This window comes from Chiroxiphia lanceolata, chromosome 10 (assembly GCF_009829145.1).
Source record: "Chiroxiphia lanceolata isolate bChiLan1 chromosome 10, bChiLan1.pri, whole genome shotgun sequence".
In the NCBI taxonomy this organism is placed as follows: domain Eukaryota; kingdom Metazoa; phylum Chordata; class Aves; order Passeriformes; family Pipridae; genus Chiroxiphia; species Chiroxiphia lanceolata.
In genome coordinates this window covers 9736762-9749086 of record NC_045646.1, presented here as the reverse complement: position 1 = coordinate 9749086, position 12325 = coordinate 9736762, and the positions used below count along the sequence as shown (strand labels likewise).

Here is a 12325-nt window from a genome sequence, read left to right as displayed (position 1 = left end):
TCTGCATGGAGGTCATGATTTTGTGGAATCTGGAAAACTTTACTTAAAAATCCATTTGCAAATCCTAAGGGAAATGTGTGACCGGGGGCTTAGGTAGTCGCAGCTGGAGCATCGCGCTGCTGGTGACAGCAGTGTGTGTCCTCTAGCTTGGGGGAAGCACAGCAATTTTAGCATATAGCATTTAAAATGAAATCTGTGTCTGCTGCCTTCTTTAATGCCACATAAACTCTTCAAGCATAACCTTTCCAGTGCTACATCTTTAGGGAAGCATTTCCTATCATTAAGATATATTTGATGTTGTTTGCTGCTTTATTTATAGAAAGCTTATTAATTTTGCACCCGAAACACATCTCACACTCTCCAAAGAATGACTTGGAGAGAAAAAAAAACTACAGGCAAAGCCTGAAGGGATTGAAGAAAATGAACTGCTGCAGTTGCACACTTGCACACATCTGGTGCAATTGAAATTTAAGAGCTGAATACATCCACATCTGACCATGGTAGAGTCCAGACATTACTGTTGACACTGGTTTTCTTTTTGGATAGGTACACTGGCAGAGTCACTAGCGTGTGGAGCCTTGTCAGCTCTCTAATCTAATAGACTGTTCTTGCCCAGACCATTGTGTGTCAGTATTTTATGTACCAAATGTAGCCAGCTTTAATAATCGGACATTTTCCCACCTTCTGCCAAACTTTCCCCTTTTTGTCAAATTTAATGTTTGAGTCAAAATCTGCTATGGTAACAAATTATATACATGTTAAAAAATGAAAATAAAGATGGAAAGCAGAGTCACAAAAGGTAACAAGAGTTCAAAGGAATGTCATCTGAGTTTTTATTTTTAAAGACTTGAATTCAACCCCATTTTAAAATTGATTTTATTTCTATTTTGTATTGTGAAAAGCTTACAAAGAAATGGATACGGCTTGAAAGCATGGTTGTCGCTCTGAATATGTAAAGCTCTGAAAGTATTCCCTATACAGGTCTGATTTGATCTATTTTACTTTTAGTTACTAAACAATAATTTGTGGATCTTTTTGAAATGTATTTTTCTTGCTTGGAATGGTTGCCTTCAGCTAAGACCTGTTGAGACTATTTATGTTATTTCTAGTGTCTATATAGATCAGATAAAGTATGTTACCAGAAAGTTGTTTTTCTTGTTTTATTGCATTTTCTAAAGGGCCCTTTCATTGCCTTGCTGGTGACATGAGTTGCTGCTGTCATGTGCTGGGTTGAGGAGCAGTGATGCTGAGGACAGGGACCTTGGAGGAGCATCCTTGGGAAGTTAACCTGCCTGGCAAACAGCAGCACCAGCTGGAGGGGAGCTCAGTGACCAGGAGGGCACTGGAATGGAGTCATCCAGTTTCTTTGTGATTTTAATGTTTAGTAGGTTATTTCTTATTCTGTGCTGATTTGCATCTTGCACTGAAGTATTGCAGCTTTAGTGAAACTTAAACATTTTTGTAACTAAAACCTGGATCTATGTTCCCCAGCCAGGTGGGTCTTTGCAATTTGGTGTTGGTTGCATGAGGGATGCTAATAAAGGCCTAGGGTTGATGCCCAAGGTATTAACCATTTTGGTCATTATATCCTGAGATGGAGCAGTCACATGCAGTGAGGGATGCCATCCAGATCTGCTGTCTGCTTTACTGGGACATTGGCTCTTCATGATTTTGTCTGATGTGATTACATGTGTGGTCTCTCCTTCCCTTGTGCCATTGCTGCATTAAAGTGGGGCCAAATTTGTAATAAGAGTCATAGTTACTTATCTGAATTATCAGTTAGTTAATAGTTAATTAATTTGTACTTTATTTGAGTTCATTCCTCTTGGTAATTTAATTGGGAGATTTGTATAAGTAGCAACAATAATTGAGTGCCTTTAACAAAAAGACACTGAAATGGCCTGAAATAAATGTAAAGCTTGGTGCCTTACCAAGCTGCCACAGTCCAGTTCCCCTGCAGGTCACAGGGCTCTGTGTTCTCTGGTCTGTGCTTTTTTAGTCTGTTCCTGATTGTGTGTTGGGGAGCTTTCCCAGAGATGTGCTTTGACACGATCCCAGAATTCACTGGAACTGCTTGAGTTTTGGGAAGTCCCAGGATGATTAGTGTTGCTTGGTGAACAATGGTCTAAGCAACTCATTGAATTGTAGTGTATCCTCCTCCCTGCCTGTGCTCACTCAGAACTTCTGCAGAGCTGATTAGAGGCTTGGCAGGAACTGTATGGTTATGCTCTAGATACGCTTTGGATACATTATTGTCACAGTTGAGGTATTGCAAAAGCCATGCTGTTCCCGTCTTTATCCTGGTGAGGTACCTCTTTTGATTGTGCAATATCTGTGGCTAATTACATGGCAATTGCAGTGTGCCACCAGCCACCCACAATTCATTGTCAGCTCCTTGGGGATGCAGATGAAAGAGGAAAGATAATGTTTTCTTTCTTCAGTCCAGTGATTTAGCTTACCTCTGTATTTTTAATCCCCTGCTCCTTCAGGTAATAAAGCCAGATGGTAGTGACAAAGAAACAGAAGTCACACATGAATCAGATGTCCCTGAGGATATGTTGGGGACTTGCATTCCTCAAGAGGCAGCGAAAGGCGATGCTAAAAGTCCGGATGTCATTATAGAAGCGCAATTTGATGATAATGATGCAGAGCATGGACAAGACCACTTGCAGGATACGTTGTCTGATGACATTAAGAAACTTTCTCTGGATACCGGTGAAAAGGGTGAGTAGATCAGATTGCTGATTTAAGCCTTTATTTGAGCAAACTGTTGAAGTATTACTTGGTTGCCTTGCTTTGCTGTGAGATATAAAATGCAGGCATAAAAGCTTAATGCCTTATCACTTCTGTCCTTTCTGCGAAACTGCCTTCATAGTTTTGAGTGGATATTAATGACTGGGTTTTATGTAGGTTTGATTGGTTCAAAGCAAATCTGTGAAACAGAAGTCACACCTTTAGATTTGCAATTTTCAAGGCTATCTGGGGACTGCTGGTTGCTGTTTAAGTCAAGATGGTGCTGTAGCAGTTTCCTTCATTGCAGCTTGGCTGGCCAATCTATGTGTCTCAGTTTGGGGATAAGAACATATTTCCTTGGGGGCAGCTAGGTCTGTTGCTGTTTTCAAACAGTTGAGTTATGAGCAACTTAAAGATTTGGTCCATTTAAAAAGAAAATTGCACTAAACCCTAAAGCCAATTATGCGATCTGTTTTGAAGGCAAACCTATTTTATTCTGAATCTGAATTCCATCCAAGCCATCAAGTGTTGCTTAGGGCAAAATAAAATAGGCTCCCCTGTCCCAAACTATGCTTATGCTGCTCTTTGCATGTCCTTTCTAGAACTAAATCCCTTCCTGAAGAACTGTGTGTTGAAAGGATTCTGACAATTGGCATATTTAACATGTGCCTTCAGCTGCTCATGAAAAATTTGCCAGGGCAGATATTCTGGTGTGTTCCTGTTGCATGCCCCAGTTGTCCAGAAAAAATGGTAGCAACTCAGGACATAAGTAGATGCTGGAGTCTGACAAATCTTGGTGGTGGCTGTAAAGCTGTCCTATTTAGTACCTTGTGTTTTCTTTTGAAGATTCCCAAACCCCTGCCTGTGCTGTTGGTAGAGTTCCATTTTTCACACCCATCTGTTAATAAGGCTGAAAATAACATTTGAATGCAAGTGTTGTAGTTTTTATGACAAAACATTGATTTCAGCTCATGAATGGAGCTGCCACCTCACCAGTTTGTGATGCTGTTTCCTTCTGGATGCCTCCACTGTCTTTGAATTCCTGCCAAGGTATGTGAACCAACTCACATCTCATTCTGTTCCTTTCCAGCACAGGGCTTGAGCTGGGAGTTACTCACCTTGTCTGCGGATGTTTTACACAAGTGGTTATTAACCCCCTCTCTTTTGCAGTTTTAGACACCTTTGAGCCACTTTGACTCAACAATTTTGAATGTCCAGAAATGCTCCTGAGTCACCTGTTGTGTCTATTGCAACCTTGTTGCTTCTGATAGCAATGACAAATTAAACTTCAGAGAAGTACATTCTAGTTTGATACCAGCATCTAAAACAAATACAGGCTTGAGCCAGTATTTTACTTGAGCTGTGTGACTGTGATGAGAGTTACTCCTTGAGTTAGTTCCTCGAGATGCTCTGGAGTGACCTATGCTGAGGTTATCAAGTCATCTCTCAAAATCTGTGCCGAGTGGATTTTGCCATTTGATTCTGTCTTTGGAGAATGTTTGTAGGACAAATGTGAGATCAGCTTATTGTCTGTACAGCTGAAATCCAACTTACTTTTCCACTGCTGTTGCCTAACCCAGCTGTTTTCTTTTGTCTTTAAGGCCTTTCTGTGTTCATCCTTAACAAGTCTTGTTGCTGGTGTGGATGTGCCAGTTGGATTTCTGCTGAGTTTGTATTTTACTATCACCTCTTTTAATACTTGCTTCAGCTTCTTTGGCCATATAACCCATATGGAGTTTTCCCTAGTTTCTTCTTTCTCTGCTTTTTAATGCCCTCCTTTTTTTATACATATAAAGTTTACGATGCTGCTTTTTCTGAAGGTGTTTTTGAGTAGCTGATGATTGCTTTGGCTTGTTTCCTGTCCTTCATGCAATTTCTCATATCATCACTTATCCAGATTTTAAGTCTTGCCTGGAAAACAGCTATAGTTATTCTAGCATCACTGATAACTGTCATGAAAAAAAGAAAAAATCTTGCCAAACACAGCCTTCACAGGTGTGGCTCGAAATGCTTTTTTAAAAGGACCAAACATACACTTTTTCAAGGCAGAACTTAACCTTAGAGGGCAATATCTGCTGGACTTCCTAAGGCCATCCACTGGAACGTGGTGCCAGCATCAGGAGGCAGAGAGCCTTGCAGGGTTGGACTGTGGTGAGTGGAGGTGCCCTTCCCTAACATGGGCCTCTCCTGGGAAAGCTGCTTGGCTGGTGCTGCCTGTTGAACTTTCCTTTCCAGCTAACCAGCCTTTTCTTTTATGTTACATCCTTTCTGCTGGAAACAACTACTGCAGCAAAACAGAAAGGTGGATGGGAGCTGGGATCCCGTGAGGGGTTTTCTTCCTGACCCACCAAACCCAGTGCTTTACTTGCTTTCCCTGAGGGCATTACTTTGCAGGGTTTGTCACATAACCCTATTGCATGGCCTTATGCACAGGAGGGAGCAGGATGAATTTTCCATGGCCAGCGCAACTTGTGAATGAACACTTGTGATGGACTTGCTTCCTTTTTTGGAAGGTTTTTTTTGAAGGTTTCAAGCTGGACAAAATTGCCATCAAGGATATTATATTAAGTGAAATAAAATCAGGGAACGGTTTATTATGTTCCCATGAGCACTTTATGTATGTATGTATTTGCATACATATATGTGTGTATATGTGTACGTATGTTTAAAAGGATCCATATATATATAAGACCTGCCCAAAATTAAAACTAAACCATAAATCCACCAGATTTCTGGAGGTGAAAAATATTGGTAACTACTGTAATAGAATCAAAAATAAATCTTCCTTATTCTGGGCAAAAAACCCAGAACTGTGTTGAGATGGTTTTCAAATCTTTATACATGAACACAAGCTCTGCAAATTGCTGCTCTCAGTTGCAAGATGCCTTTTGTCCTTTCTGACGTAGGAGTAGAATTGTGCAATTTCTCTGCTGGCTCATTTATTCTGCTGCTGATGGTCAGAATGAACCATGAAGAATAAAAGTAGACGTGCCATTCGAATAAGAGCACTCTGGGTCATGCTGGGAGTGCAGCCTTTTTTGATGTCTTTTCTCCTCTGGCCTATGTCCCATCCCTGGTCGTGGCTCTGTTCCTCTTCAGGGCACAGTCACCCCTCCATCTCTAGTTACATGCTGGAGCAAAGAATTTTGGGATTGGCCCTTGCTGTGAGAAGCTCTGAAGCATGAAACATCGTGTATGCTGATTATGGCCCAGATTTGAGGGACTGAATTTCCCTGAAGTCATTGTATGTTGGACTTCCTGTGCCTCCTTGGGGCTTAGGGTAAACTGGTAGAAATTGTTATTATGCACAAGTCTGCAGGCTGAGACTCAGGATGTTGGATCTGTCTTCACTAAGTGCTGCTGTTATGAGAGCTGTGCTTCCTGCCCTTCTCTTCCTAAGACCCCAGAAAAAATGGGATAAGCAAGAGAGAAGTCCACAGGAGGGAAGAGACCTTCACATTCAGCCTAATTCTCAGCCCATGTACTTTCTGAAAGTTCTTGTGCTCATAAAAGTGCGTCAGTCTTGCTTTGCTCGAGGATATTTAATAGAAGTTCATAACTGGTGTCACTCTGCCAGAAGTAGTTCTGGTCAAACGAGTTTGCTCTGCTTTTCTGGACTCTCCTTGCAAAGAAGTTGGGTTAAAGATTGTCCTCAGAGAAGTCTCTGGTGTAGGAGGTGATGAGCCACTTTCTTCCCCACCACACTGTTCTATACAAAGAGCGATATTGTCCTGTTCCGAAGTTAAATTCTCAAAGCTTAAAATCTCTTTCCTCTTGCATTTTCAGCTCTATTTCCAAGTGTAAATGTCTTTACATGCTGAATAAACTTTCTCTCTGTATTTTTTCCTTACAAAGACAGTAAGAACGAGCACCCTGAAGAAAGTTTCTCATCTCCCTTAGTGGTGTCCTTCAAACCCTCTCTGGTGTTTCTGCGCCCCGTTGAAATGCAGGCAGGGAACAAGGCAGTAGCATCCTGACACTACTCTGAACACCAGTGCATACACAGAAAAAATTAATACCCTGTAGTGCTTGGTACTGACATGCAAGTCCTTCCTCTGTGTTTTACCTTGAGACCCCAACTTATTCTCTGTCACTGCTATCCACCAGTTCACATGGCCTTTACCAGGCCTGTAATTCTTTTCCCTAATCCTCATTCACATTGACTACTGCAACAGAGGTCATGTAACTTTTTATCTTATCACTTAGTACTGAGCTAGAATACATTAATTCTCTGACTTTTCACTGCAGTAGAAGGATTTTCTTTATACTCTATTTTGATATGTAATAAAAATTAAAACCTCTCTGTATCCTCTCAACCTGGGAGAAGTGCAAAATGTTCTGTACAGAATGCTTTATGATGCTGTATCCCTATGCAGACTTGTGTGTCATGAGTTTCATACAAATGTGAACTGTCTCTTGTTAAATATTGGAATTAGATTACTCTGATAAAGCAACATCGGCAATTGAACAGTAGCAGCTACTTGCACTCGTGAGAAGGGCAGCTGCACTCATAAAAGTGCCTCAGCCCTTCTTAGCAAAAAGATATTCAAATAAAAGTTTGTAAAACTGTGTCACTATGCCAAAAGCTATCCTTGTCAAACTAGTTTGCTTGGCTTTTTTCAACTCTTCTCATGGGAGATCTTACTGTACCAGATACACAGAATATTCTGCTTCTCATGGGGTGGAAGTCATCAAGTTGGTGGACTGGCTGCCCTGGCAGCGATCAGGTAGTTGTGTTTGTTCAGGATTTCCACTTACACCTACCCTTCTACAAGTCAGAGTTTGGATATGTGAATGTCCAAAGCTTACTCACTGCCTTGACGTAATGAAATTTGAATAGAAATAGCTCATTTACAGGCAGAGTAAACTCACGTGAACTGAATAACTGATGGATAATGAGTAGAGTCAACAGAATCTGGGCTGGAGCTGCTGTAGAACTTGCAACTGTCTCCCTGTCTGTTCAGCAGTTCTTTTCTCAAGATGATGCTGTAGAGTCAGTGCTTAGAAAGGTTTTTGGATCTCTCTAACTAAGGAGAAAAATGTATTTATAGTATATATTTTAGTCTCTGTTTTGCACTTCTGCACCTTCTCATGTAATTTCATGTCCTCTCATGTCCTGTTTTGTGTCCTCTCTCTCCTTTTAAGCTTGACAAGGTGCCTACCTGCCTTTTGAGCCTTCCTCTGGTGCCTGGAGTCCTTCTGCAGTTAGCAGTGTCTCCTGTTGACACAGGCAGAGTTCAGAGGGTTACTACTATTCCTCTCCTTGGCCAGCTCAGGTAGGGAAAGGATGACAGAAATCTGGACCACATGCTCACCCTCTGCTCTGCTCAGATTCCCCTTTCTTTCAGTTTAGTTGCCCTGAAGTCTCTGGCAAATTCAGAGTCCACCAACATCACTGGCCACTGGAAGGAACAAGTGTTCTTCTCCCTCCTCTTTCTTCAGAGGCTCTTGTTCACTCTGAGTGCTTTTAAGGAGTCTTCACTATTCTTTCCTAGCCTGCAGCTTTCTGGAGATGGATCGTCTCCACTGCATAGCTCTGAACATTTCTAGGCCACAGCGGAGTGAAAGCTCACCAGGAAATCTTCTCAGTTACACGGCTTTTAATAGAAATCCTTGAGGTGGAACTGTCAAAAATCGGATCAGTTTCACTCTGCTGAAGCCTGGAAAGCCGGCAGAGGAGCTGGAGCCATTTCAGCTGCTCGAGACAGCTCTCTATTAGTTTATCCTGAGTTCATGTTTGTAGGTCTCTGGATCCAGCTCTTTTGGTTGTTGCTATAACTTTTCTTAAATGAGAGCATAGATTTCTAGCAGAATAAACAGTATAGCAACTGAAGAGAAGTGTTCTACTGGTATTGAACAAATTGGACTTTACGGTTGCATTGATTAAATGCTACAGGCTGAAAAAGCTCCAGTTATTCTTTTGTTGCACAGCTGAAGCCCGCAATGGAAGTTAATGTTGGGAAAGTTCCTTAGGCTGTTCTTCCCTAGTAAGTTATCTTGACCCCCAAATGACTTCCTAAGTATGGCAAAAAAATGAATTACTTAGGCAATTAGGTAACAGGAATTAGATTAAATTCAGCATATTAAAATATGTTCCTGAGTTCACCTATGTTTTTCCTTTGAATTACAAGTTTAGGTCAAGTAAGTGAGAGGGCACGATACTGAGAGTGAATGGTGGGTGTGGAGATAAACAGAGTACAGCTATTGTTAGCAGCAAGATTTCCAGGATGAAACAGATTAGGATTCATTCAGCTAGCATATTTTCCATGGAATAGTAATATTGGACACACAGACTTTAGGAACAAATGCACATGCAGGAAGGAAAAATATTAAGTAAATAGGCAAAATCCTCAATGGAATTGTTTTTGTAACATTTTAATTTTGGTTGCCATTAATGTAATAAAACTGTATTTATATAGACTGCAACTCTACCTGTTTTTTTGTAGGTTTAATTCTGTTGCAGTAAAACTTCCAACCCCTATGTTGACTGGCAGCTTCTCAAGGACATGTGAGGGCCAGGAGCCCTGAGTACCCATGCTGTGATTGTAGTAATGTTATGTGGCTACTGAGACAGCTACAATCGGATCTGCTGGGGGTAGATGGCAGCTTCCCAAAATCATCTTGATCTTTGTTGTGGATCAGGCTTGGAGGATTCTAAGGAAAAGTGACACTCTTGTCTCATCATTCTGCCATCTCCTCCATCCCTCCTCGTGGAGGTGGCTAAATATAAGTAAATAATTACATGCTTGGCTGCCTTGCGTGTCTAAGGAAGCCAGCTGTACTCACCTCTTCACGTTACCTTTACTCAGTGTTACTGCAGATCCTTGTCTGTGCTGTACACATCTGTTATAATACCTTTCTTCTCCCTCTTTGAGGGCCTCCTCTCTCTCACTTGTGCATCTTTAAAAATCTTGATACTAATCATCTGAGTCTCCTGGTCCTCGTCTTCAGTGTGCCTTTGGGCAGGCAGGTGTGTGAGCTCAGGTGTTAAGACATGAACAGCTGTGGCAGGGTGATTTTGCTTAAATGAGTATTCAAAAATAAACATCTCTAAGGAGGTTAGTGCTGTTCATTAGACACACAACTCTGGGATGAGACAGCTCAGGAGTACTGATGGTTTGGAGCTGCTTTGCTTCTTACCTGCAGAGCTCTCTTCCATTGCACATGGGAGCTGTTAGACTGATTTTGGACAGGCTGCATGTGTTAAATTCCAAAGCTGTTGGCCTAACAGTCTCATCACAGTGAAATACCTGTCTTTTCTCCATCACAGCTGGAAAGCTCAGTGTCTGGAGGTATAAATACTCACAGAGTACTGCTTCTTGCATGATGTTTTCCTAAGTGAGCCTTCTTATAGCCTGTTTAAAATAGATGCCAGTTTTGGATAGTACCTGGTACCAAGTGAAATGGCACTTTGTTTCCTCTCTACCTCTTGGTAGATTTGTGTTCTGGAGGAGAAAACTCTTCTGTGCCAATAAATATCAGCTGCAGAATGTGAAGAGGCTTGTACTTTCTTCTAAACAGCAACATGTTTCCTTCTCATTGTCCCTGAAAATGAAGATTGTAGCAGAATAGTGCAGCCCGGGCAAATCAGGGCATGCATGTGAATGTATCACCTTTTAGTTGAAGGGAGTTTTAATTTCCTAATGTCTCTTGTGTACTGATGTAGACAGAATTCCAAAAACACATCCTTTTTGAGTATGCCATGCAGTCCTGGAGATATTTATAATAAATTGGTCTGTTTTACACCACTTATGTCTTTGGTGCTAAGACATAACATGCTGAAAACTGCTTCATGAAGCAGATATCAGAGAACCTGTTGTTGCTTCATTAGTAAGTAGTAGACTTTGTCATTGAAAGGTTTACAGCTGTGCTTGTATCTGAGCACTGAGCTGAAGAACAGTATTTTCTTTTTGAAAAGCTTCATATCAATAATGCCTTCTGATGGGATTCTTAAATACTCCCATGTAGAGTAACCCAACTTCTCAAGTACATATTTTTTTCTAACTGAAGTAGCAAACATTGAACTATTTTCTTAAAAAAACTTGTTTTTTTCCATCCAGGGAGAGATATTTCTTTTTTTCTTTCAATAAGTTGTGTTTGAGATCTGAAACTGTGATATATTTTCATTTGCAAGTGGATATTGCATCTTTAATTGTATTCTTTTTGGACAGAATTGCGAATTTCCACAGTGACCAATGCAAACCTAGTGAAAATAATTTTGGATCTGTCACAAGTAATCAGAATTCTAGTCTGATGATTTTTGGTCCATTTTGGCTACCTTTTAATGTCGTGGTAATTGAATTGTAGAAGGAAATTTGGGGGGATTTAAAAATAAAATAATGTTTGACCTAGGAATGCCTGTCAGGCAAATCTAAGTGTGTATTGAATTTGCCTAAACTCCCTTACAGAGGGAGGCAAATTCCAAGTGTCCTGGATCTACTTCATTGGTAATAACATAACTAATTTGAGTTGCTTTTTGTATCTAGTGCCTAATTTTTTTTTAAGTAAGACTATTACAGTTTTGGTTTGTCAGATAATCGCTGAAAGGAAAACACTGAGATTATAATGCAGTTTCACTGGATCCTGGTTGCTGAAGTGTGTTTTCACTGTAAGATAAGCTTATGAAGTACTGCCCAAGCTAACATAGTAAATCTTTCTCAGAAAACATGTCTTTGCCCAGGGTGGAAATATTGAATGGTCATTGGATAACCACTGCAGTAAAGGGGTCAGAATAATTCATTTTTAGTTTGGCATAATGCTAGGAGTTTCTCCCCACCTTCCCTGCTCAAAATTCTGCTCCTCTCACAAGTTAACTCTCCTTTAGGATTGCCTCCATGCCTCTACCCTGTTGGGGGAGATGTTTGTATCTCCCAGCTCAGATCTTCTAGACCGCCAGTCTCCAGTGGATCCCTCTTACCTGCCCCTTCTGTCCAACCACCAAGTTCCAGCTTCACTAGAGGGAAGGAGGATGTGCAATGAAGGAGAGGGACTGTCAGAGGTGTATTCAGGGGACTTGGCTACCAGACTCTCATGGCAGATTATGGTTGTTGTGACTGAGCTTTCTGTGCAGTAATTTAACAACTGAGCCAGCTGGACCTTGGATATCGAGAGTTGTCCTTTCTGAGCCGAAGATTTTGTGGCAGGGAATCCTTATTTCTGGTGCTCTGCTATTGTAGACTTCTGAGCATTAGTTGTAGCCCTGGTATCAAGAGAATTTTGACTACCAAGGGAGCAGCTACAAGCTGTAGAGAAGTCCACATCTCCTGGCTCCAGGAGTACAGAGTTTCTCATGTCTCTTCTTCCCCATCCTTTGTTTCAGGAACATTCCCCATTAGTAAATGTGTATGATGACATTTCAGATACTGAAGGTGATTAAAAAAGATGTGTAAGAAGTAGTAGTTGGCTGGGATTAGCTTCCTTCTTTCTTTTTGTTGTTGGAATAGTTGTAGATCCCAGGCTCTGTCTGTTGGAGTCTCTAGTAATCCCAAGATTTTTGGGGAGGGATGCTGAAATTGGAGAGATCACTGAAGAAGAAGATACTCTCCAGCCAGCCAAAGGCCCCTGGTTGATTTTGGCTGTGAAGGAAAAGGCA

At 41.1% G+C, this 12325-nt stretch overlaps 1 protein-coding gene across 4 annotated transcripts in view; it reads left to right on the top strand.

Moving 5' to 3' along the window:
* DIS3L2 (DIS3 like 3'-5' exoribonuclease 2) overlaps positions 1-12325 on the top strand; it is a 183193-nt gene that overhangs the window by 54736 nt on the left and 116132 nt on the right. For all 4 annotated transcript variants that reach the window (XM_032698257.1, XM_032698259.1, XM_032698260.1 and 1 more), the window contains one exon: positions 2490-2724. In XM_032698257.1, coding sequence (XP_032554148.1) covers positions 2490-2724 — 235 coding nt within the window. The remainder of the gene's footprint in view (positions 1-2489; positions 2725-12325) is intronic.